General features: G+C 40.4%; 1 protein-coding gene across 1 annotated transcript in view; it reads left to right on the forward strand.

Moving 5' to 3' along the window:
* AFF2 (AF4/FMR2 family member 2) overlaps positions 1-22780 on the forward strand; it is a 249579-nt gene extending 226799 nt beyond the window's left edge. The window contains exons 16-21 of the mRNA XM_018070753.1: positions 1830-1901; positions 2263-2356; positions 5067-5114; positions 5619-5668; positions 9686-9900; positions 14348-22780. Coding sequence (XP_017926242.1) covers positions 1830-1901; positions 2263-2356; positions 5067-5114; positions 5619-5668; positions 9686-9900; positions 14348-14469 — 601 coding nt within the window. The 3' untranslated portion in view covers positions 14470-22780. The remainder of the gene's footprint in view (positions 1-1829; positions 1902-2262; positions 2357-5066; positions 5115-5618; positions 5669-9685; positions 9901-14347) is intronic.
* Positions 22781-23193: the final 413 nt, after the last annotated feature.

Below are 23193 nucleotides of genomic sequence, written 5' to 3' on the forward strand. Positions count from 1 at the left end.
CACTTCAGTCAGAGAATGGCAGCTCCAGGAGTCCCTCACAAATGGGCAATACCTGCAGGTCCCCTGCAGTGCTGGTGCTGGCTGGAGTCAGCTGAGTGCATGGCTGTGTGTTGGAGTGGCTGGCACTCCTCGGCATACACAGCCCCGCTGCCTTGCTGCTCCTGGCACAGTCCTGCTGCAGGCTACGTGATAGATAAACCTTGGCATGGAAGCAGCAGCACCTGAACTGCTCTTGGAGCTGCTTTTTGGCTATGGAAGAAACTGGAGAACTTTGTTATATTAGACCTCCAATATCTAAATAGCTAAACTCAGGTGAGATCAATTCCACCACCTACCACCAAATATATACCAAATATACCAATATACAAGATGCATGCAGCATCTTGTAGCAGCCAGTGAGACTGATTTGCTTATTTAATTGCTGTCAGTGGTCAGACGTGGACAAAAAGTGATTGCCCAGGTGAGCAGGTACAGGCTCAGTAAACTCCATGGAAAAAGGTATAATTCCTGTGGGCTACAGTGTGTGCTGAATGTACAAACCAAGTATGCAGTTGTGCCAAGCCTCTTTCTCAGTGTGGCTGCTAATGTTGACATAGATTTTTACTGTGAGATAACAAATAGAAGGAGATTTTTCTCACTTTTACTCCTCCCTTTATCAGAGACTTAGTTTTCCCCTTTTGCATTAGCTGTGTCTGTCATGAGAATCTGCATCAGACACCTATTTGTGAAAGCAAGTGGAGCATCAAAAAGATTGGGAATATCAGAGATCTGACTGTCAAATGTGTTTTAAGTTAATGGTAATTTTAAAATCCCTAACTTAACGCTGAAAATCCCAAAGAGACACATATCTTTGTGTTTGATGAGATTCCTTCAGTTTGACTAGAACAACAATAGCAAGGAGCAGGTGAGATAGGACAGGAAGCACATCAGGTGGTGTGTTTACAGCTGGGAGCTGGGTGCTGATGATGGGGGTGGTGGGAGAAGGCAGAGCCAGAGCAGCACAGCCTGCCTGCACTCCATTACCTCCCTGTAAATGAGGACTCATCAAGACTGCCTGGATACCTTAAAACTTTCTTACGCAACGCTGAACCCTATTACTTATTCTAACACAAGTACCTGTGAAATTGCATTAGGGCTCAGAACAATGATTTTATGCGATGAATTGATTTTCAAGAGACTAAATGCATGGAATGGAGTATGCTCAGTTAAAGCAAAAAAAGACAGGGGAGGTAGGAATACTCAATCTTTGATCATCCAAATGCTGGACAGCAGCAATTAAATGGAGAGGGAAGACCAAGTACACAAGACTCATAAATTAATGAACCCATGAATTAAAAAAGCTGTGAACGTGACCTTTCCTGTATTTAAAACCATTTTCTATATAAAATATATTAAAAGCTTTGAAGAAGCATTTATGAGAAGGATTTTCAAGATATTATTCAAGCCCAAAGTATTATATGTAAAATCTTATTATACATTACTTTACGCTTCAGTACATAGAGGGCCAGGATCTTATGCTTCTGTCCAACACTCATCACAAATGTTTGCAGGACTCAGCCTAGTTGGCTGGATATAATATCATTAATATATCCAAGAATAGTTCACCTTGTTGGCCCAGAAAATTGGTTGGTGATTTACTTTAGCCCTCCAGATTTTAAGTGGTGCTTTCTGTTGAATTTTACATTGATCTCATCGTTACAGAACACTGTGACCATTAACTGTTGCGGTTGGAGAAGAGTGTCTATGAGTGGCTGTTATTTTTCAGTGTTACTAGTATGCTTGGAAACATCTTAACTCTCAATTTCTTCTCTCCTCACCTTTCTGACAAGGTATGCAATGAGACTCAAGAATTTCACAGGCTCTTCTGCCACAGAAGGGGACAAGAAATTAGCAGTTTTATGGTAAGTCCCTTTGTGACAATGAGAGAAGCAGCTAAAATCTTAAGGAGGACTTTAAAAGTACTGAATTACTTAAGCAGCTTACAGAAGATCATTATTCTTGTTTTCCATTAAACTATTAAAGGATAACTAATGGATTTCTTCAGCAGCTGACTAAACATTTATTCTTCTAATTTATACTCTTATCAAGATGGGATATTAATGCTTTTGACCACTTTTTTTTTCTTTCTCCATTTGCTTGTGTTTCAAAATTTAACCTTAGAACAGAAACTACAAAATATAGGTCAGCTTTTTTTTTTTTTTTTACAGTTTATAGGTTTCATTAAGCAATGGAATTAACATAATCCTTTCCTAATTACCACAGCTACCGATGCTTATCACTTCTCTACTTGAGAATGTTTAAACTAAAGAAGGACCATGCTATGAAGTACTCCAGATCACTGATGGAATATTTTAAGGTAATCTTTATTCTGTTTAATTTATTGATATGAAATGAAATTCATACCAGCACCGAGAGCTCTCACAAGTATGACTGTGTGACTTAAAAGTCCCACATTTAACCTCTCCCTGGGGAAATGCAGGCAGGATGGCTGCCAGGGAGTGAGGACAGAAGTGATTTAGGGGATTTTTGGATTAGTCACTTGATTCAAAGGACCATACTCAGTAATTCTACTAAAATAACATTATTCTCAACACCATGTAATGTTTATGCAAGTTTCTAAAAAGGAACCTGATTCTTTCAAGGTTTCAATGTGGAAGCGATTATGAACTGACTCCCAGTGAACCATAATAAAGCAATTATTTAGGCTGTAGTTAGTTAAGTTTGGATTTTCAATTCAGTGAGGTTTGCTGAAGCTTATTGCAGTCTCAGAGATTTCTCCTTTTATTCCTGTGGAACTTCAAATTGCCTTATCTACATCTTGAAGGTTTCCCTTTACCTTAAGTGGAGATCTGATTGTCATGACTTGGGGATGTTTTGTTTTACCTTGTCAAATGCTGTTTACCCAGTGTAAGAATGACAAATCCTCACTGTTGCTAGATTAAGAGAGAAATAGAATCTTTCTTCAGCTCTGCCAAGGTTTTGATATTTACATTTTCCTGGTTAATGCTGTTTGAAGCACACATTAATTCTTGTACTTTATTACTACATATTATTCTATAATTAGGTAATTATACTGTCTTGTCAGCCCATCAGTCTTTTTTTGTTGGTGTTTTCAGCCGCTGTGAATTTGTTCCAAGCTTTGACATATATTGGTACTGCAAACCAGTAAAACCTCTAACACTGCAGTTTTAATATTTTCACGTAAATGGTGATAAAATGGTCCTTCTGCTGTAAAACTCCAGTACTATCATGCAAGCAACCACAGTCCTGACTTCCCATGTGTTTTTTCTGTGGGTGTATCTCTGCAACTTCAGTAATGTTACTCCTGGTCTCGTGCTTAAATGGAGTCTCTGTTGCCACCATTAGTAGTGCCTCTGTTGTGTTCATGGGGTTTTCAGCCAGGGATTTGCAAAATAAATTAAATTTAAACTAGACACATTTGTAACCTCAGCATTTTCATGAAATGTGTTCCACCCACTTCACATTTTATCCAGGATGAATGTAGATTTTCTCTTAAAAAAAAAAAGGATTATTAGACAAATAGTTTTGGTAAACTTTTTCTGCAGAAAGTAATGATAAAAAAAAAAAAAGGGTATGCAGGGGGGATTGTTTTGCCTTAAAGCCACTTTACTTGTCTAGCTGTGCAAATAGGTACAACAGAGAATATATTAATACTCCCAGCATAAGACCATTTTACTGCATCCACACAGAGAAAATGTCTTTTAATGTAAATTAAAATAAGAGAAAAAAATGTTAAATGTAATAAAATAAATCAGAAATACTATTTTAGGCATCCAGTTGAAGCTGAGTGTTTCAGCAAATGTGTGTGCTATGGGCACTGTAACTCATTTCCTAGAAGTAGTGTTTGAGTGTGTACAGATTATATGTACAGATTATATGTTTTGTAATAAAGGCACAGGAGGAGAAAAGAATGAGAGCTATTAACTACATGTTAGTTTTGTATTGCTGCACCATGTTCTCTGTGTTCACTAGAGAGAATCTGTAATACAAATGAAAGAGATTAAGTGTTTGAATAGAGTTGTTATTCAGAATTTTACACAGTTTTAACTGTGAAAAGCAGCCCGCTGTTTACAGCAGAGCTGGAGAGGAACTTTTTGGCTGAATTGTTTTCCATATTTTTCCTCACAAATGCCACTTTGTCCAAATTGAAACCATTTGTGGACAGAACTGGTACTCATTAATTTCCAATTAAAAACTTCAAGTTGATATTTTTGACATTTAAATACAGAAAATAACCATAAAACATGTAAGCAATTTTGAAATTTAGAGACAACTTGAAGTAAAATATAACTAAAGTGATAAATTTCTAAAATTGAAATCAAACCTTTCCAGATTAGAAAAAGTGACATCCTCTGAGGTATTTCCCCTGAAAGTTTGAGGAAGATTTTTATGTTTTTGAAAATGTGTTGTCAATAGTCATTGAAATACTTTTGTTAAATATTTTTACCATCAAATGACTGACTCCAATTGAGATCTAGTCTTAATCTTGACAGACCTATAATTTGTCTCCAGGTAATGTTGGGAACAATCCCCAGACAACAGAACCTAACATCAAAGCTTCTTCTTCATCTCTGAAAACTTTCCAGGGCAGTTTAGGATCTCCCTGCTTCCTATATATGAGCAGGTGGCAAAAATATCCATTACGTATGTGCTGTGCAGAACACACAGGCCAGGCCAATGTCATGGTTTGACAGTGTCTGCTGCTTTGGACAGGACTGTTGGGTTGTTTGCTGTGTTTTAGAAGTCAAGGGTGGGCTCTGGGCTCCACTGAATCTCTGTGCCTCCCATGCAAAACAGTGATTACAGTAAGTGGATAAGCGTTGTAATAATGGTAATACTGTGCAGAGAACTTGTAAAATTTGATTGAATTCTCACTGTGTGTGCTGACTTCTAGAAGGGCAGCTGAGTGATTATTTTCAGAGAGCACACGTAGATAGCCTCAGCCCTGATACTACCACTTTGTATGGAAAATAAAATAACCACTCAGTCTGAGCAAGTCTGGAAAAACCTGGGCTTTATTGTTGCTCGGCAATCTTTTTGTACAGGGTTTTACAAGGTGCTACACAGACGTGAAAGGCAGAATGAGTAAGCAGGTAAGGAAAGTCAATTTGTGCAACTAAAATACATAAAAACAAGGGCATTCAAGCAGATCCTTACTAGAAATGTTATTTATACTACTATCTGAATCCCAAGCCACCTTCCCTAGCAATTTGGGAGGGATTAATTTCATTAAGGCATCAAGCCAAATTCTTTTTGTTCCTTATTAAAATATTGAAGGTCCCCCTAATGATAAGCAGTCATTTGCATTCTCAAGAACTTACTTTGTAGAATAAGTTTCAGTGGTAATTAAACCACTTCTTCGTGACCTGCATCTGCTTTTACTGGAACTTATTCCCTCTTTCATCAAGTGACTTTCAAGCTACTGGTTGGAACCTACCAATCATCCACCAGCCACTTAATTATGGGACCAATGTGCAGAGCTGTTCTGCTCTATGCACTGTAGCTCTTGCAGTGAAAATGGGGAGTGTTGAGGCTTCTGTCTTCAGTATTCATGTGCTCGCATCACCTGTATTTACATTTTGGTTTTGTACTTACAGAACTCTTCAAAAGCCTCACAGGCCCCCTCACCTTGGGGCGGCAATGGAAAGTGAGTATTTTCTGCTGAGTACTTTTGTCTGGGAACAAATGGTTCCAAAAGGGGGGGGAAATGGTTTTGTACCTCTAAAGGCAAAGGACAGGCCATGGGATCAGCATTTTGGGAGCTACAGGTGTCTTTGAAGTATGTTTTGGGTAGAAAATGTTCTTTTTGCCTACAGAATTGATCGTACAGCTGCCCTGGGCTTGTGGGGGTGAGGGGCTCCCACCAGACTGAATCAGGTACCCGTGTGAGCCATCCACTGTGATTGGGAAGGAAGAGCTGAAACACACCTTCATCTGTGCAAAGCCCTCTTAAGTCTAAATTCAGCTGTGGTGGGTCCGTGCTGAATTCTTTGACAGTTTGCTTCTCAAGCCAAATGAAGGCCATAAAAATAGCTGTTAATTAGCTAGCAAGTACCGTGTCATTTTAGGAAGGCAAAGTAAAGTTAACCTTCATTGCAATGATTTTTCAATGATTCGTTCAGCAATGAAAGACCAATGAATATTTCATTGATATATGGTAAGTGCTGTTTAATAAAACTGAAGGTATAATAGTGGTGAAAATGTGAAGGCACTTAGTCAGCCAATTATCAGTGACTTTATACTAACGTTAAAACACCCTCACCTCAGATATGAAGTCAGGGTAATTCAGTTATGATCTGCTGTTCAATGAAGGTGCATTGCTGCTGCAACCTTGCCTTTATCTTGCAATCTCTGTTGCCACCTGACACATCTTTCCTGCTCCTTCCTCCTGTATCACACAGATACAGGTAAAACAAAGGTGAAGGACTTTAACTTTTTTTCCATCTTGACTAGCATGGGCTCAATTCTAGGTGAAAATGATTATTGTTAATGGTCTCTTTCTGGTAGTTCAGAAGAAATGACCATTAGACATGCCAAGGAAACAACATAAAACTGTAGAAGGGGTTGAAGTTTAGCACACAAAGAAATGAAGTTTTCAAGCAGACTTCATTTTCAAGCAGTACAAAACCGAGAATTGCAATATTTTGCTTAAAGGAAAATATTGTCTTAGGTAATTCAAAATGTTTTGTGGTGTATGTATATAAACATATACACCCCAAATACACAGTTATTTTGAATATGTGTGTATAGGGATATTTAAGTATAGATTATAAAACAAACTAAAGTGATGAAATACAAAATCACCTTTAAATAAAAGCTGAAAATATATTTTAACACTGGAAAAGCAATACTAAATTAAATTATTCATTATGTGCCAGTTTTTTGAGGCATTTAAATGTCAGTGAAACCTTGTATTGCAGTAAAAATACATAAATGTTTACCTAAAGTTTTAGTGATGAAATAGACCACTGGGGCATTGCATCTCTTTTCTTAAGAAGTGGCTTGTACGTACACATTTCATGAAGCGGAAGTTATCCTTTTATTCCTGTCCTATAACAGTCAGGATGAAGTGTCTGCTCTGCAGGTGATGACACCTCCCTCGCTATTTAAAGGAGCTGTTGGGTGTTCAGGATTTAGAATAAGTGGGTTTTGACTGGAGGAGAAAATTCTTGTCTGGCCACAAAGTAGGCAGCGGAAACCCAGCCTTCAGGTCAGCATCAGTTCTAATGTAACACCCAGCTGATCAGTCTCTTCCCACTAACTTTGGAGATAAGGAAGCAAAGCTCTGAAAGAGCACATCTCTGCCTTTTATTCAGAGAAGGAAGCACTTGACATGTGAGAATAACTGAACATGACAAGGCCGTGTTATAACAGCGTTATTGTGACACCTGTGACCTGTGACCACAGTCCACACTCAGCTCTTCTATCCCCCCTGTGTGGAGTCTCAGAAGAAAAGCTCTCTGGCTGGCTCAGAGTGGCTGTATATCTCAGGTGTCTCCTGGTGGCCCCCAGTTTGTCACAGGCCTGGTGCTGCCCCTGGCAGCACGTGCTCTGCCTTCCCCAGTGCTACTCACTCTGCAGTTTCCTCTTGTTCCCCTGCAAATTTGTACCAGATGGGTAGAGAATTCGCACACCACAGAGGTATGGGGATGGATCAGCAGCCTGGTGCAGAACAGGGAAACAGTGGGGCAGTCTCAAATTTATTTTTTTTTTAACAAAGCAAAACTTGATCCATTGCCATGAATTGTAGTGTCCTCAGGGTCTCAAAAGATCAAAAATCTCGTTTGGCCTTACTGGAATTTCTGCCTACTCTTGTTTGAAAGGGTTGTGAACCTCTACAAAGTTGGCCTGGGTTCCAGGCTGGCAATGAAACAAATTTTCCCTGGTTTCATTACAGAAATGTTTCCCACCTCTAGCAACAGAGAGCACAAAATACAGAGATTTAGTAGACTCACCACAGTAATAATGGCTGTGCACAACAGGGAAAATCCAGTGAACAATGTGCTTTATTTGGCAGAAGTGCGTCAGCTTGTTCTAAGTGGCTCTAACAAAATACTCTTGGTATCCTCAGATACTTATCATTTTTAACAGCTCCCAGACCTAATCTAGTATAGTTCAGCTCTCCTGTGCATTAAAGACACTGTGGCACGTCAGATAACCAGGATGTTTTGAGACTTAAAGTAAAACATTTGTGCATTAGGATGTGCTTAAACTCTAACACATAAGCTGTGTTAAAAGCTACTGTCTGCCAAATCAACGTGGTCTCTAGCTCTGGAAAAAGAATATATCACAGGAGCCTGTTGTTGAGCACAGGTAATAGCAGGGCACTGCTAGAAAACCTGCAGCAAAAGCTGTTGCCATCGATGCCTTTCAGCCCTAGGCTGTGCCGTGGTGGCAGTCTGTCCTGCAGCCCTGCATCTCAAGTGTATTCCACAGCAAGTAGAATGCTTTTGTTTAGGTAAGTGGTTCCAAATGGAGTTACATCCAGCTGGAGCTGGTCACCAGTGGTGTTCCCCAGGGGGCCAGTCCTATTTCATATCTTTTTTGATGAGCTGGACGAAGGGATCAAGGGCACCCTTAGTCAGTTTGTGGATAACACCAAGTTGGGTGGGAGTGTTGATCTGATGAAGGGTAGCTTTTGTTACTTCTCCCACATAACAAGCGATAGGACAAGAGGAAATGGCCACAAGTTGCACCAGGGGAGGTTTAGGAATAATTTCTTCACCAAAAGGGTCATCAAGCACTGGAATAGGCTGCCCAGGGAAGAGATTGAGCCACCATTCTTGGAGATATTCAAAAGATATGAGATATGTAGATGTGGCACTTGGGGACATGGGTTAGTGGTGGACTTGGCAGTGCTGTGTTAGTGGTTGGACTCAATAATCTTAAAGGTATTTTCCAACGTGAACAATTCCATGATTCTATAAATTTTCAAAGAGAATAGCTGTTTTGTGAGGGTTCAGCACTGCACAGCTCTAACCAAGAGCTTGCTGTGCTGACCGCAGCACTGCCTGCAGCCAGCAGGTGATTCCTAATTGCTGGTGTTAGAATTAAAGGAAAATCTATATTAGAACATTAGTGCCACACTAAGTAGGTAACTTAAAACACTGCTTTGTACAGAACTGTGCAGATGAAACTGTAGGCAATTAGAACAAATCTCCATGGCCTTAAAGAATCCTATAGAGATATTCATAATCCTACAGTACCCTCAGGACCTAATACTGCTCAGCAGGGTGCTTTTAAGACTTGCTCTTTACTTATTGTGGTGACTGTTTTTGGAGCAAACTGTCATTGTTGTTCCCAGAAAATACTTTGATAATAAGCCAATATTGCACATTGAGTGTTTTCTAACTGCCATTGCAGCTTCTGGCAGCAGGTAGAAAAATCATTACAGCTATGAGATGCTTCTTTCTCTGAAAGATTGCTCTATTTTTGTGATAGATTTTTTTTTTTTTTTAAATAACAGGTTCATTTAAAGGGAAAATTAAATCCCTTCTTATTTTCAGTCATCCCCAGTTTATATGCTCTCCTTTCTTGTAAAATCAGGAGATACCACTGCACATTCTCCCCTGACTGGGGCGCAGAGGTAACTTTTGAAGTGCACTTAGGTTGGCAGTGAAGTGGGGCGTGCGAGGGGGACTCACTCTCGCTTTCCCTCTTGCAGGAGCACAGAAACACCATCGCCCATGTCCCTGAGCCCGTCCCCCGTCAGCTCTGCTGGGAGCACCACGGGCACCACCGGCTCCTCCTCGGCGGGGACCATCACCATCCCCCAGCGCATCCACCACATGGCTGCCAGCCACGTCAACATCACCAACAACGTCCTGCGGAGCTACGAGCACTGGGACATGGCTGACAAGCTGACCAAGGAGAACAAAGGTGCGCCGCTCTCTTGCTTTTTTCTTTGTCCCCTTTGGCTCACCAGCTTTAGCTTTCTCTCTGTTCTCTGCCTTTGGACCCGGAGCCACCGCATCTAAGAGCACAACTGTGACAGCTTGAGCAAACAGACCAAATCTGCTCGCTGGTCGCTGTAGCCAATGCGTATCTTCTCTTGTCAAGCACAGAGGGGGATGTGTAACACACTCTGAACATGGGGTTATCAGAGCAGCTGGCAAATAATTTAGCGAACATGAGCCCCAAGTGATGAGAGCTTTTGAGTCTGCAAATTCGTTCACAGTTTCAGTGTCTTGTAGGGCGCTGAGATTATTTTCAGACTGCTCCGTCAATGGGTTTAAGACTATTAAAATGCTGGCTAGGATGATAAGCAAACATTAGATGTTATGTTCATGCGGGGAGTCCGATTAGGAGATGTCCACTGAAAGCCATGACCTTGACTCTCCTATGGTTGGGTTGCAATCTGTTTATTTCTAACAACAAAACATAGGTCTTTACCACAGCCATTTTCAAGGAGTTTTAGCAAGCAGTTTGTGACTGGGTTGTATCAAGTGTAGTGGAGTGTCTGAGATATAACTAAAGGACAAATTTGGCGTATTGTTGGCCAGCTGTGAACTTCCCCATGATAATGTAATTATTCACATTCCAGCTTTGGGCTCACACAAATCACTGAGAAAGCCTTCTTTGACACTAGAGGTGCAGAGCCTAACTAGGAAATATTCTCATCATGAGTCGGCTCATTCTCTTAAATTATAGTGAGATTTCAGATGGCTGACTTGTCCTGACAAATGTGCTTGCTGTATGCAGTTTGATCTTACTCCCATTAATGTCAGTGGCAAATTTCCACTGATTTAGAGAAACTGAGCTTGAGATTTATAGAGTTTTATGTCTGAATGGTGGGACATAATGATCTATCCCTGGATGAGGAACAATAATAGAAGTTCTGTCCAGTCCTCCCCACTGCTTCTTGTCTTTGTTCGCATTGATTAATTTAGTAGCAGTACAGTCATTTTGGATTTTTTCCATAGCTGCATCCATTTTCACAAAATGTGAAAGCGATTCCCTGTCAAATGTACTGCAGAATGTTACAGTGGGAATGCAGAAGGATGCCCTGATAGGAGAAAGAGATGGTGATAATCTTGTAATTAGCTCTGTGTGTTGTGGAGTTGTTAAATGTTCTACTTGGTATTGAATCAAAATAGCTCAGGCATTCAGCCAGCAGACAGAAAATGTACCCAGCCACTGCTGTTATCAGTCCTAGAGCTGGATGAGAAAAAAACCTGCTGACTCTCTTTCTGCATTTTCCTCCCTACACTCTCCTTTGTTCTCATTTTGATTTACGATCAAATAAACCCAATTCTGCAAAGCCATATAGGAATACTCTTTATTCAGATCAGCAGTCCCTTTGACTTTAGTGGGACTGGATGCATGAATAAGGGTTTCTCACATCAGCAAGACATGTAGGGTTGTGACCTGTTCTTTCATATCTTGTTTCACAAACTGCAGACACGTTACAGGGAATGGAAAGTTCGTGTTACTTCAAATTTGATTTAAGTATTATAAACCATTGGAGAGAGATCAGAGTTTCATACATGCTATACCGTGTCTGTCTTTACATTTTGTCTGGAACCTCATTTCTAATTAAATACATGATTTAAAGATGCATGCTTTAACACAATTAAACTGCAATTTGAAAAATTCATGGTGTAACAAAAAGTGTATGGGAACTGCTGTGGTGCTATGCAGATCTTCATCACATCACATGATGGATTCTCTTTACAGAAGGATGTGTTTAAGATACTTTGACATGAGAAATATTACAGTGTTTCATGAAACCTAGCTGTAGTTGTTTTAGTAGATGTCATCTGTACCTCTCAAATAATTCAGAGCACCTATATCTTGCTGGCTGGGACAGGACTCATCCCTGTCCCCTCTAGTCCACCTTTGCCAACTGGACCAGCCCTAGCAGTGCCCAAGCTCTGGTACACTGGCATGTGGACTTTGAGTTCCAAAATGCCCCATGACAGCAAACAGGACAGTGCAAACCCCAGACTCTGCTGTGAGTCTCAAGGACAGGACAAATCTCTTGGCCTCTCTCCCAGGAGCTTGGGCGGTCAGTTCATTTTAAAGAATGAGATTTTCCCCCCCCTCCCCTTGAAATAAGAATGGTCTCAAAAGCAAACATAAACCCACAAAGAAACCATGATCAAGATAAAAATTAAATTCCTTTAAAAAAAAAATAAAGCCAAAAAACCCAGATCCAGTCATTTTTATGGGTTTTTTTGTGGTCAGCTCTCATTGTTTCTGTTGTCTTCTGAATCACAGGGTGTGTCTTGCCCAAGAATATGTCTCTGATGAGAGCTAATAGAGATGGGTATAAAACTGTGGCCTAACTGCCTTTACCTCTAGGTCTTACTGCTGTCATAGATGTTTCTTAGGACATGCCCATGCAGTCACAAGAGATTTCTTCCACATTGTAGGAGCTGTGCAGCTTCCCCTTGTCCATGGCTGTCAGCTTAGGTTTTGTGCTCCTCTGAGTATGCCTGCACACTCCCAGTTTGGACTTGACTCATGTCCAGCTGGCTCAGAGCAGCAGACAGAAGCCTTTCTTTGTCAGCCTGACAAAAGATGTGCCATTAAAATAAAAATGCAAGAGGAGAACAGCAGAACTGTGACCCACCAGGCTGATCTGGTTTGAAAGGGAAAGCATGAGCATACTGCCATGTACTTTTGGTGGAATTTTCCCTGGTCAGTAGGGTTGAGAATGTGTGGGAGAATAGATGGAGTTTGTCATAAATCTGCATCTGTATCAGGCCAGACTAAACTGCAGACTTCCCAAAGCCCATGGGCTGGTTTGTGTTGTATCACCTAGCGTGGTGTTCACCATCTATAACATCAAACTCTCAGCTGACTTTACAAGATCAGATCATTTTTTTTAAACTTCCAAAGATAGCAGTGCTTTTTGTCTTCAGTGGAAAACTATCAGCTCTGTAGTGAGCAAGACCTGTTCTCTCACGCATAAATTTAATAAGGGGCTTCAGTGCATGTAGCTTTTTCAAGAAATGTTCAACTGAAATTAGGCTTTAAGGTGAATTTTCAGTGTTTAAAGTAATTATTTATCTGAGCCTAAAATGAGATCTCTAGAATGCAAGCAAGATAGTGCATTATTTCACTTCTAAATGTATTGATTTTTACACTAGAGGAGGGGAATAAAAGACAGAGGAAGGAAGATTAAAAGTAGCTGCTGGCTGCAGCATCTGAACAGCTCTGGTGCTAGCCCTGAGCTCTCATTATGCTTGCCTGCAGCCAAATCACTTTGTGCTCTGATACTGCTGTAGCTCCCAAGCTGACCAGGGTCAGGCTGTCAATACTTGGATAGAAGACCTCAAAGCAGCACTTACTCGCTGAAGAAAGTACTGATAATGATTTTGTACCCGGCATCTGCTCTCCTGAAGTGCAGCCAATACAGTGCTGGCTGGCTGAGTGCTGGGCACTGGATTTTAGGCAGGGTGAGAATGTAAGGGCTCAGCCACTGTTATTGTGATTGCTGGTTGTTATCTGAGCTCTGAGGGGCTTTAACTGAGAGCAGGCTCCCACTTGCCTAAATATAGTGTAAGTGTTGTATGTGTGGGAATGCCTGTGCCCCAGTGAGCATAAAGACAAGCTGTGGGAGAATAGAGGACACAATTCAGTTCTCCATTGACAGCAATTAGGAAAGGTCTGTTGGCCCTAACAGGATTAGTCTTTCACCCAGAGAACATCTAACACATGACATAAAGTAAACTGGTATGTTTCTTCCTAACTGTGGCTCTCTGTTTAGTGACCTCCTATTAACCCTTTCCAACATGGAATCCCAGGGTTGGGATTCTTCCCCCTTATAGGTTCCTGTCTCCTAGATGGTATTTTCCTGCTGTGTTCCCTCTCTCCTCTTCCTTCTCTCCTCCCACCCCACACACATCCTCTGGGGCCTGCAGCTGCAGCAGAATGAGCAGAGGACCAAAACTTCTGCAATGGCAGTAACAGAAATTGGAGGGTGGAGAAAAGAGCAAGCAAGGTCTTCTGCAGGATCCAGACTAGCCCTTCATACCTGGGAGAGGGTACAGCATGGAAAAGGAAATGCTGTACTAGCAATTCATTGCCAGCTATTTAAATTGTGAAGTCAGCAAACTGATGGCATAGATCATCAATCAGAGTTAAAGGAAGACTACTGGCAACCACTCATACAATGTTGTGGTAGACTGCCAGCATGGATAGTCTAATTCGGTCTTTTTAAATATACTGTTGTGTTTTAAATTCTTTCATGCTGACAGTTGTGCTCATGTGCACAACCGCCTTGAGAACTCACTAATTGCACCGATTGGGAAATCATGGTAATACCTGTATTTCTGTACCATTGCCTGAAACAACTGCCTCTGTTTCTTGTGTGTTGCAGAGTTCTTTGTAGACCTGGACTCAGTGATGGGACCCTTAACACAACACAGCAGTATGACCAATCTGGTTCGTTACGTTCGCCAGGGACTCCACTGGCTCCGCATTGAGGCTCATTTGTTGTAGTGACTGCTGCCCTCTCCATAACATCCCCATTCTTCTACCTCTACCAGCGCAGAGACGATCACTGGTGGAACTCCACTCATTTTTGGAAGTTTATTCATGTAACTTCATTTTTATTGCCTTTTTTAATATCCTATCTATTGGAAGTAGAAGTCACCATAAAAGAAACTTATGACTCAAGAGCAGTATGTGTTGTACCATCTAATCATTTTCGACAATTTTCTATGCCTTGTGTCTCCTGGATCCTGCCATCCTTATGTGCTTTATGGAACGGTACATTCCCTGCAGTATTGTTTTAAGTCCATGCTGCCTTCAAGTGAAAACAAAAAAGCACTTTGAGAAGATATGGATTCCTGAGAAATAGTACAAAGCGTCTTAAATATTTGAGGGTATATATGAGAAGTCCCTTCTGAAATAAATTAGTAGAAGTTATAGCTATTCATTCAAAATCATCTTCTGAACCTGAACCAAGCTTTTCGACGCTTAATTCTGGCATCATTACCTGACTCAGTACATTCCTAAGATTTCATACTTCCTATAGGTTTAATCTCTAAAAGAGAACATTGAATATCTTACAGCTACATAATGTAAGATCACCAAAGGTGTTAAGAGGTAAAAGGTTGAAGGAATGCCTCATTAAAGAATGATGACACACTATGCAATGAGGTTTTGATATTCCATTCTTCCTGTTTATTGTTGGCTTAATAATTTCAGTAGGCAGCAGAATTTATTGCAGTTTTTAGGCAGTTTCAAAATATTAGCTTTCTTAGTCTTATCTACCATTCCTATACTAAATCTGTGAATTTTCTTTCTACTTTACTGTTTAGTCTCAAACAAATACTCATCCAAGATTTTTCTTCATAGAACAATCTCTCCTTGCATAGTGACTCACTGAAAGCAGATTTTAACAGGACTGCTGCACTCTAAGCATTGATATTGTATGTAAAAGTCCATTAATAAGTGTATGCAGATTCTTCATGAAACTATCTAGAAGTTTAACTAACCAGCTACTGTTGAAACATTATAATTCCATGTGGCATCATTTTTCACCTGTTTTGTTCATTTCAGAGCATTAGAAACTAACAGTATTATCTTGCTATCTTGAAAACAATGTCAAATTAAATAAAATCACCAGATTTACCCAAAAGCAATATAACATTTGTTTAATAATGGCCATGAATACTTCAGTCAGATTACCTATTTTCCAAGCTCTGCATCTGTTTACCCATGCTGTCATGTTTTGGACCATTCCTCTAATGCGTGAATAATAATGAGACAATTCAGATAGAATTTCAAAGCAATTGTGAATAAATTGCACCATTTCACATTTGCTCTTTCCTCTTATTTTTTTTCCTTGTTATAAACTGCACTGCTCTTCTGGTGCCACTGCAAGAAGCGCTGGTGCATGAAACAAAACAAAATGAATTTATATCAATAATTCACAAGACTTTAAATGGTCTCATCTCATTCTTGATATAACACCTGCATACCTTACTGAACTGTAAATTCCATTTCTATAAACAGAAAATGCTCATAGCAATGTAAATATTATTCTGTCTCATCTCATTGAAATAATACAATATGTGTATTAAATGCCATCCAGATATTAGTTAATTGCAATTACCTTCTGCTATATAAACCTGTATATCCTTTAATCTGGTGAGTTATTGGATTCTACTCACTGGGTTGTGACCAGATAAATAGGACAAATTTGCATTTAAAAGGTTCAGACTGTTACGATTTTTAGAGCAGGCCTTGGATATTTGCAATAAGAGCAGTTTAAGGACTCTGCCCAATGCACATTTAAGACAAACATTTCTGTAGCTGTTGTATATTAGCTCCCAGTAGTACTACCTTTTCTTAAAAATCAATAATTCCTAACATTTTGTTCCACGAGGCTGTATTGTAAACACAGCCAACGTGCATCATTAGAGAAATCATCCCGTTTAGGGTTTTCTGCAAAGGACATTTGCAGAACATGCACATCCTGTATTATCTGCACACTCCTGTGCCTGAAGTGGTCGATACACCCTTATCTGTTCTCTGAGGGTTTCAGTAACACGGCTGAAACCTGAATCTGACAGCATTTGTCACACTGATTCTGGGCCCAGTAGCTAATGAATAAAACCACGACAGTGAGAACTGTTCAGAACTGTAGATGAAAGGTGGTTGTTGAGTTTTTTTTTTTAAAGAAAAAGAAAACAAAACACTTGAAATTTTTTTTAACAGGTTGGGTAGTTGAGACGCAGTAGTGTTGGGATGGTTTTGTCATAAGCCAGAGAGTTTTCCATTCTTTTTGCAAGTAACTATTTAGTCTAATTAAGTGCATTGTCGTCACTTGTTCCTTTAATGTAGACTGAAATCCTAGACTTCCATGCCTTTACGAGGGATAGCTATGCCTTGAAAGACAGTCTTCAGACATGGGACTGTTCAGAGTTAGCTGCAGTCACTCAGTGAAGACAATGTATTATCTTTCTCCTGTTGGTTGTGGTAAACAGGCTCCTATCTTTAAATTTACGCCGCGTTCACAATCTTTTGCTTAAACAGCTTAAGGAATTAGCCCACCTGATTTTGTATCCTGTGACTTAGGTTGAAATGTATGCTGAATCAATGGCATGATTATAGTAAGTCCAGCAGTCAAGTCTAGGATCACAAGCCAACTTACTATTTAGCAGTCTTGTTTCAAAAGCAGCTTAGAAACAAATTAAATATGGAGAGTGAATTACCATCTTATCCCTGGGGATGATGCTTCTTTTGGGTTAGTTATTAAGGATTATTGCACTTTTACAGGCACTATATTCATCTCATTTCAATTGCCAACATGTCATCTTTGTGGAATCATTTTTACCCCTTAAAATATTACTTCCAGCAGACTTAATCAAATGAGATTGTTTGTTTGTTTCAGTCCGTGGGGAAGCAGCATGTCTGTGCTTGGGCGTTTGCTATGTCTGCACTTAACACTGCCCAATTCAGGCTCTCAAACTCATGAACCAAGCACCAAAAATTACAAGATTGGCTTAAAATTGTGTTAGTGGGTTTTTTTGGGGTTTTGGGTTGTTTGTTTTTTTTTGTTAAATAAACTCCTTGGTTCTTGTATTGCCTTCTGGATACTGAGCTTTGGGACTGATTTCACGACACATTTTCAGGCATTCTCCAAACATGACAAGGGCTGGAAAACACACATTTGTTTTTAATTGTTTTTAATAGTGATAAACTGGGACAGTGATGTAATCTCCTGATTTCTGCAGCTGGGACTTAAGAAGGACACCAAGATTCATAAAAAAATTGCCAGAACTGACTGCCATTTGTGACCCATGCTTGAGGAGGTTTGGAGCAATACTGATAGTTCAGCAGTGAGGGGAGCAAGCCAGTAAAGGGCTAAACTCAAGCATTTGGGGAGCTCCACGGGTGCGAGATCCAAGGGCAGTAAAGTGCTAAGTGCTCAGGCGAGGCATTTGCATAGCACTTAACCTCCCTGTCAAGCCCTGCAGCAGCTCCTCAGTGAAGTCTTTGACATCGTCCGGGCAGAATATCCTGCTCCGAGTGCAGTATCTCAGCCATGTGATGTGTTTTGGGTGCTCCAGAGCAGGGATTGGAAGGAAAGCCTTTTTGCTAGTAGTGTTGGTGGCAACTTTCACAGCTTGCTTCTAACAGCTTCATTTCACTTTTTCTTACATGTTCTTTGGACTTTTAATTATTTATATACTCTCTCTGTGAATATATTGTCTCATTTATAAATGATCTCCTTTGAAAAATAGGGACAGGTCTGTTGATAGTCATGTGGACTTTTTTTTAAAAAATAACATTGGAGATCTTCATTCCTCCTAAAGAAACAAAATCTGAGAATTGAATCTGGACCTTAATTTTTATGCTTTTTTATTTCACAGGTTTTATTGTGTTCTTTTATTGTAACAGTTTAGATTCACTGATGTTTTTGGGTACTTTGGAAGAAAAGTTTTCATATATTTTTATCATCATTTAATGCTGTCTAAATCCAGTCATTAGTTTTGTGAGGGCAACTTAACAGACAGCAGAAACGGGGCTGGTAAGGATTCTGACTTAAGTATTAACACACTTTGCTTTGAGTTCAGGACAAACTCCACTACACACAGTGTTGAAGCAAGCACATGTGTGTGTGTGTGTGTGTGTGTGTGTGTGTGTATTTGCAACAAAAAGTCCTTGTTCATTACTTCATAGCACAAGAAAACGTATATGATAGCTGTAAACAGAAACCACTCTTACCACTGCTGGTGGTAATGGCATTATTCAAGTGTTCCTCTGTAGTATGTGATACTCCTGTTTGCACCTACTGTCTCTTGCAGGCAATGAAGTTGTGGCAGAAAGTAGCAACACTTTGTCATCTTGGTCCTGTGGTCCCTGAGGTCAGTGTCAAAACTGAATGTGCTGTCAACATGCTGTTTTTCAGGTTAGCTCATTTGCCATAGACCACTGTCTTGAAGTTTTAAGAAAGATGAAATATTTCATCAGTCACCAAAGGCAATTAATTTGTCATTTTGAAGCAAGTGTAGAAGTGTCCCATCTCTAGGCAGCTTGCACCAGTGAAAGGTCATTGCAAACGGCCTTTGCCTCTCGCAGCATCTCCCTGACCTCACATGAGGGCACTGGGAGTGAGGCAAAGGGGATGAAGATAAGAAACCAGTCCCCTGTCCTTATGACATCTTCCAGCTTTATTTTACATACTACTTTATAAATACAAATAAAACAAGTCTTCTTAATGTTGGGAAGGCTCAATTCCTCCTGGACTTCCATGATATAACCAGAGCACTATACTCACCAAAGCATATAGGCATTCTCTAATGAGATAGATATATATATATACAAACACACACATGTATGTATATAAATATATGTATCTCACTAGATATAGTGGTATGTTTTAGTTATATCACTTGAATTTAGCCTACAGGTATAGGCTAAAAGCTGTTAGGCTCTCCTTCATTACTGAAACCTCCTCCTGAGTGCATAATGTTCCTGCCTGACTCAGAGAGCAGTCCTCCTCTCACCAGTATTCTTATCAGACCTGCCTTTCTGATGGACTTGGTGGCTTTACTTAAGCCATTTTGTTTCAGAGATGTTTTGTCTTCCAAGATCAGTGATTCTGATCATCTCACACCTGTTTAAACCCCTGGTGGTAGCTGCTGAAGTCAGGATAGATTGAGTTCAGATCTTGTGTACAGCCAGGGGATGACGTGGCTCTACAGATATGAGAGCAAATTCAGGGGCAGATGAGTTACTGCATAAAACTGGTGTCAGATGAGAATCAAACCTGGCCTCATCAGGAAGCCCTGTAACAGAAAAACTATGATGATAAGCTCTTCCCAGGACCACAGGATATGTAGCAACATGTCAGGCAGCTCATTGGCACTGTGATCATATCAGGCAATTCAAGATATCAAGAGTGGTTTAAAGAAACTGGGGCAAGTTGTTGGGGTCTGGCATTATGAATTTATGTGTGGCATTATGTGTGCTTTTTGGGAAAGGGGATTCATTACTCTTGATATGTCCTGTAAAATAACACCTGTACCATGGTATCCTATAAAACCAGAGTATAGCACCATTCCATCCAGTTCTTAATCCCCCTCAGAGTGCCACCATGTGTCATAGAGAGCTAACTCTTGTCACTGCCCTGAAGTCACCATACAGTTAAACCATTATTTTTACAACTCCAGCAAGGACCAAGCCCAGGGGCTTAGGGGCCAGCTCAAGTAGCCATGTGTGACCTGATGTTGCCCACCACAGGCTGTGGAGCCACACAGAGCTCCCTGAGCCCGCAGCCTACAATGGGTGTTGGACTACTACAGGTCTCTGTGGTGTGAATCCACATAGCCCTGTCCACTGTACTGGGGGACAAGTGCTATGCCCAGCAGGACTGAGGGACCCCAGCCCCACCACCTGGGTGTGGCAGAGCTGTGGCTCTGCATTGCTTTCAGATCTTGGTCCTTTGCAGCTGCAGATGGGACTGGGATTTGAGCACTCCCTTGTACTTGCACTTCATCTGGAAATGCCAAACGAGTTGACAGAAGCCGTGCTCGCAGTAACAGCACAGAACTCGGGCAGTGCCCACTGTGTGCAGAATTGCAGTTTAAATTGTAGTGTCCACAGGACCACTCATGCTTACTGGCCTCACCTCAGTCCTGCTGATGCCAGTCATAAAAGTCACATGAGTGGACAATGCAGCTGTCTGAGACTTGCTTTCTTCTTTGGTTTTAAGTGAGTTCCTCTCTATGTAAGTTCCGTAAGCTCTCTGTGCTGGATATAAGTTTACTCACAGTTGTGTGAGTGTCACCCTGTTGTAATACCTTTGAAAGACCCACCAAGTATAGATAGCCCTAATTTCCACTGACTTATTTCCTTCTCTGAAATAAAAGGAAGATCAGATCCTGAAGCGAATTTCGTTGTTTTATTGGACAAGAGTGACTACAATAGACCAAATTGTGAGTTAAGCAAATGCAAAATAACTTGGCTCAACTGGTGAAAGTCATGGCACCAAATTCTGCTATCATGTGGCAATAATGCACAGGTCTTATGGAGCTTGCTGGGTACTGTATATCACAGAGAAGCTGGTTAACAAAAATGGCATAACATTACTGGAGTTAAGTTTATTAGGCCAGAAATTGAGTTGCATTAACCCAGTTAATTCAGTGGAATTACACCCATTTTTGTTCTGGCTGAGCACTCACCTCACTGAAGGTAGTTCAAGGTCTCTGGACAAGTGCTGGAGTAACTGCAAGCAGACTTGCTCTTCAGCCAGACCATATGTTGACTCAGCCCTTGCTCAGGGAAACCACCATTGACTTCAGTGACAAGTAACACGGCGTTATGGACGTGGAGAAGCTTTGACCCACTGGCAGGAGGCATTTACCCTTGAATTTATGAATGAAGCAACACAAAAGTTTTATTTATAACAGAGGTAAAGTTCCTCAGCTGGTGTAAACTGGTATAGGAGTACTGATTTCAGTGGACTTAATCCAATGTGCACACACCGAGGAGCAAACCCTCTAACCCCAGACTAATTTTTGCCAATATATCTCTATGCAGATAAACTCCCAAAGCTTTTATCATTATGCCTTTTTACTGATCATGCCAATGAAATGATTAGTGTCCCATAATCCTTGCCTGTAAGGAAATACTGTACTTTGCAGAGCTATGCAGTATACAGCACATCATAAAACTGCTTTAGACCACACAGTCTGGAAAAGCGTTATCAGAAACTAGACTAACAGAGCAGCTTTTTATCTGATGTCGATTACACTTCACTCTGCACTTCCACTGCTGAGTTTTACATACAGACTGAATGATGGCTGGGAGTTTCTGATGACTGTGGGCTGAAGCTTCAGCTGATGTGCCTCTAAGTAGCTGCGTAGATGTCAGTGCTGATTTACACCAGCTGAAAAACTAGTCCTCTCCCTTTTCATACTGTGCTGCACCCCCTAATGCAGCTTTATAGATGCACACTGAAGCTCAGTGTATATTGAACTATTCTGATTCAGCACCAGATAATCCCTGCTAAAAGAATTGGAGGGTGATTTCTGCCTGCCATCTAGGCTTGCATATGTTTTGGTTTTAACTAAAAGGCATGTTGCAATTTCATTACCTCCCAGTTTAAATATTTACTAGCATCAGCATTAGCTTGCATAGAAAAATGGCGAATAAATTCAAACATGTCATAAATGCTCTCAGCCTAGAGATGGAATCTGTTACTTTAGTTCAAAGACTGCAGCAGGCTAAAGTGGTTTTTCTAAGGCAAATGGGTTTTGTACATTTAAAAGTCATGGCAAATACTTATCTAGGACCATTTCTGCTGTTCTTCCCCTGAGCATCCTGATCAGCAGGTTGCCCCACTGAAGTCCACAGAAGTAACTGTGTGAATGAGTGCTCAGCACACAGGTTGCAGAATCAGGCACTGAATATCTTAGGTTGCTGCAATCAGGGGTTTAATTTTAGCCATATGTATCACTTGAGGACACTTAAAAAGTATGTACATTTTATCCAAGCTGACAGTCCTTGTATTTCCATAAAATATTGTATCATTTATTCCTGTCTGTATTTTTGACATCTCTGGATTGCATATCTTCTACTGAATCTTAAATGCTGTTTTTTTTTTTAAAACCCACATTCAAAAGTTCTAGGACATATCATCCCAGAATATTAAAGCAAGTCAAAGATCTGGTGATGTTTTTCTCTGGTTTTGCGCTCTCCTTCAGTTTGTGTTTTGTCTTTGGCTGTAGTACTCCCAGAATTTTTAAAACGGCTCAGTTCAATTCAAGTTGCTTCCTGTCTTCTGAGGGGAAAATAAAAAAAAAAAGCAAAATACAACTAAGGTTCAGGAGAAGTAATCCTGGCAAACTCGGTGGGTGTTTGCTTTTTCTAGCTGTCCTGTTTTTTTAACCCTGCCATGTTGGGAATAGTCGTGTGTGTGTTCTCTTACCCACCATTTCTGGCTGTTGTGGCAAATACTTTTTTTTTTCATTTTTTTTCTTGTGTGTGTGTGTGTATGTGCGCGCATGTATAATTAACCAAAATATCAGGAAAATTTATATATGCTTTCTTCTGGTTCCTGGAAATAGAGCAACATTATGACCTTATGGTCTTCCAGCAAAAGTCAGATTTAATTTCTGCATTGCAGTGCAACTTAATTAGCTATTGGAATTAGATTATGGTTTACTAAATGGCCTTTTACCTTACGTTCTTATGTTCTTACTTTTT

This window comes from Manacus vitellinus, unplaced genomic scaffold, assembly GCF_001715985.3.
Source record: "Manacus vitellinus isolate BGI_N305 unplaced genomic scaffold, ASM171598v3 scaffold_19_pilon, whole genome shotgun sequence".
Taxonomy (NCBI): domain Eukaryota; kingdom Metazoa; phylum Chordata; class Aves; order Passeriformes; family Pipridae; genus Manacus; species Manacus vitellinus.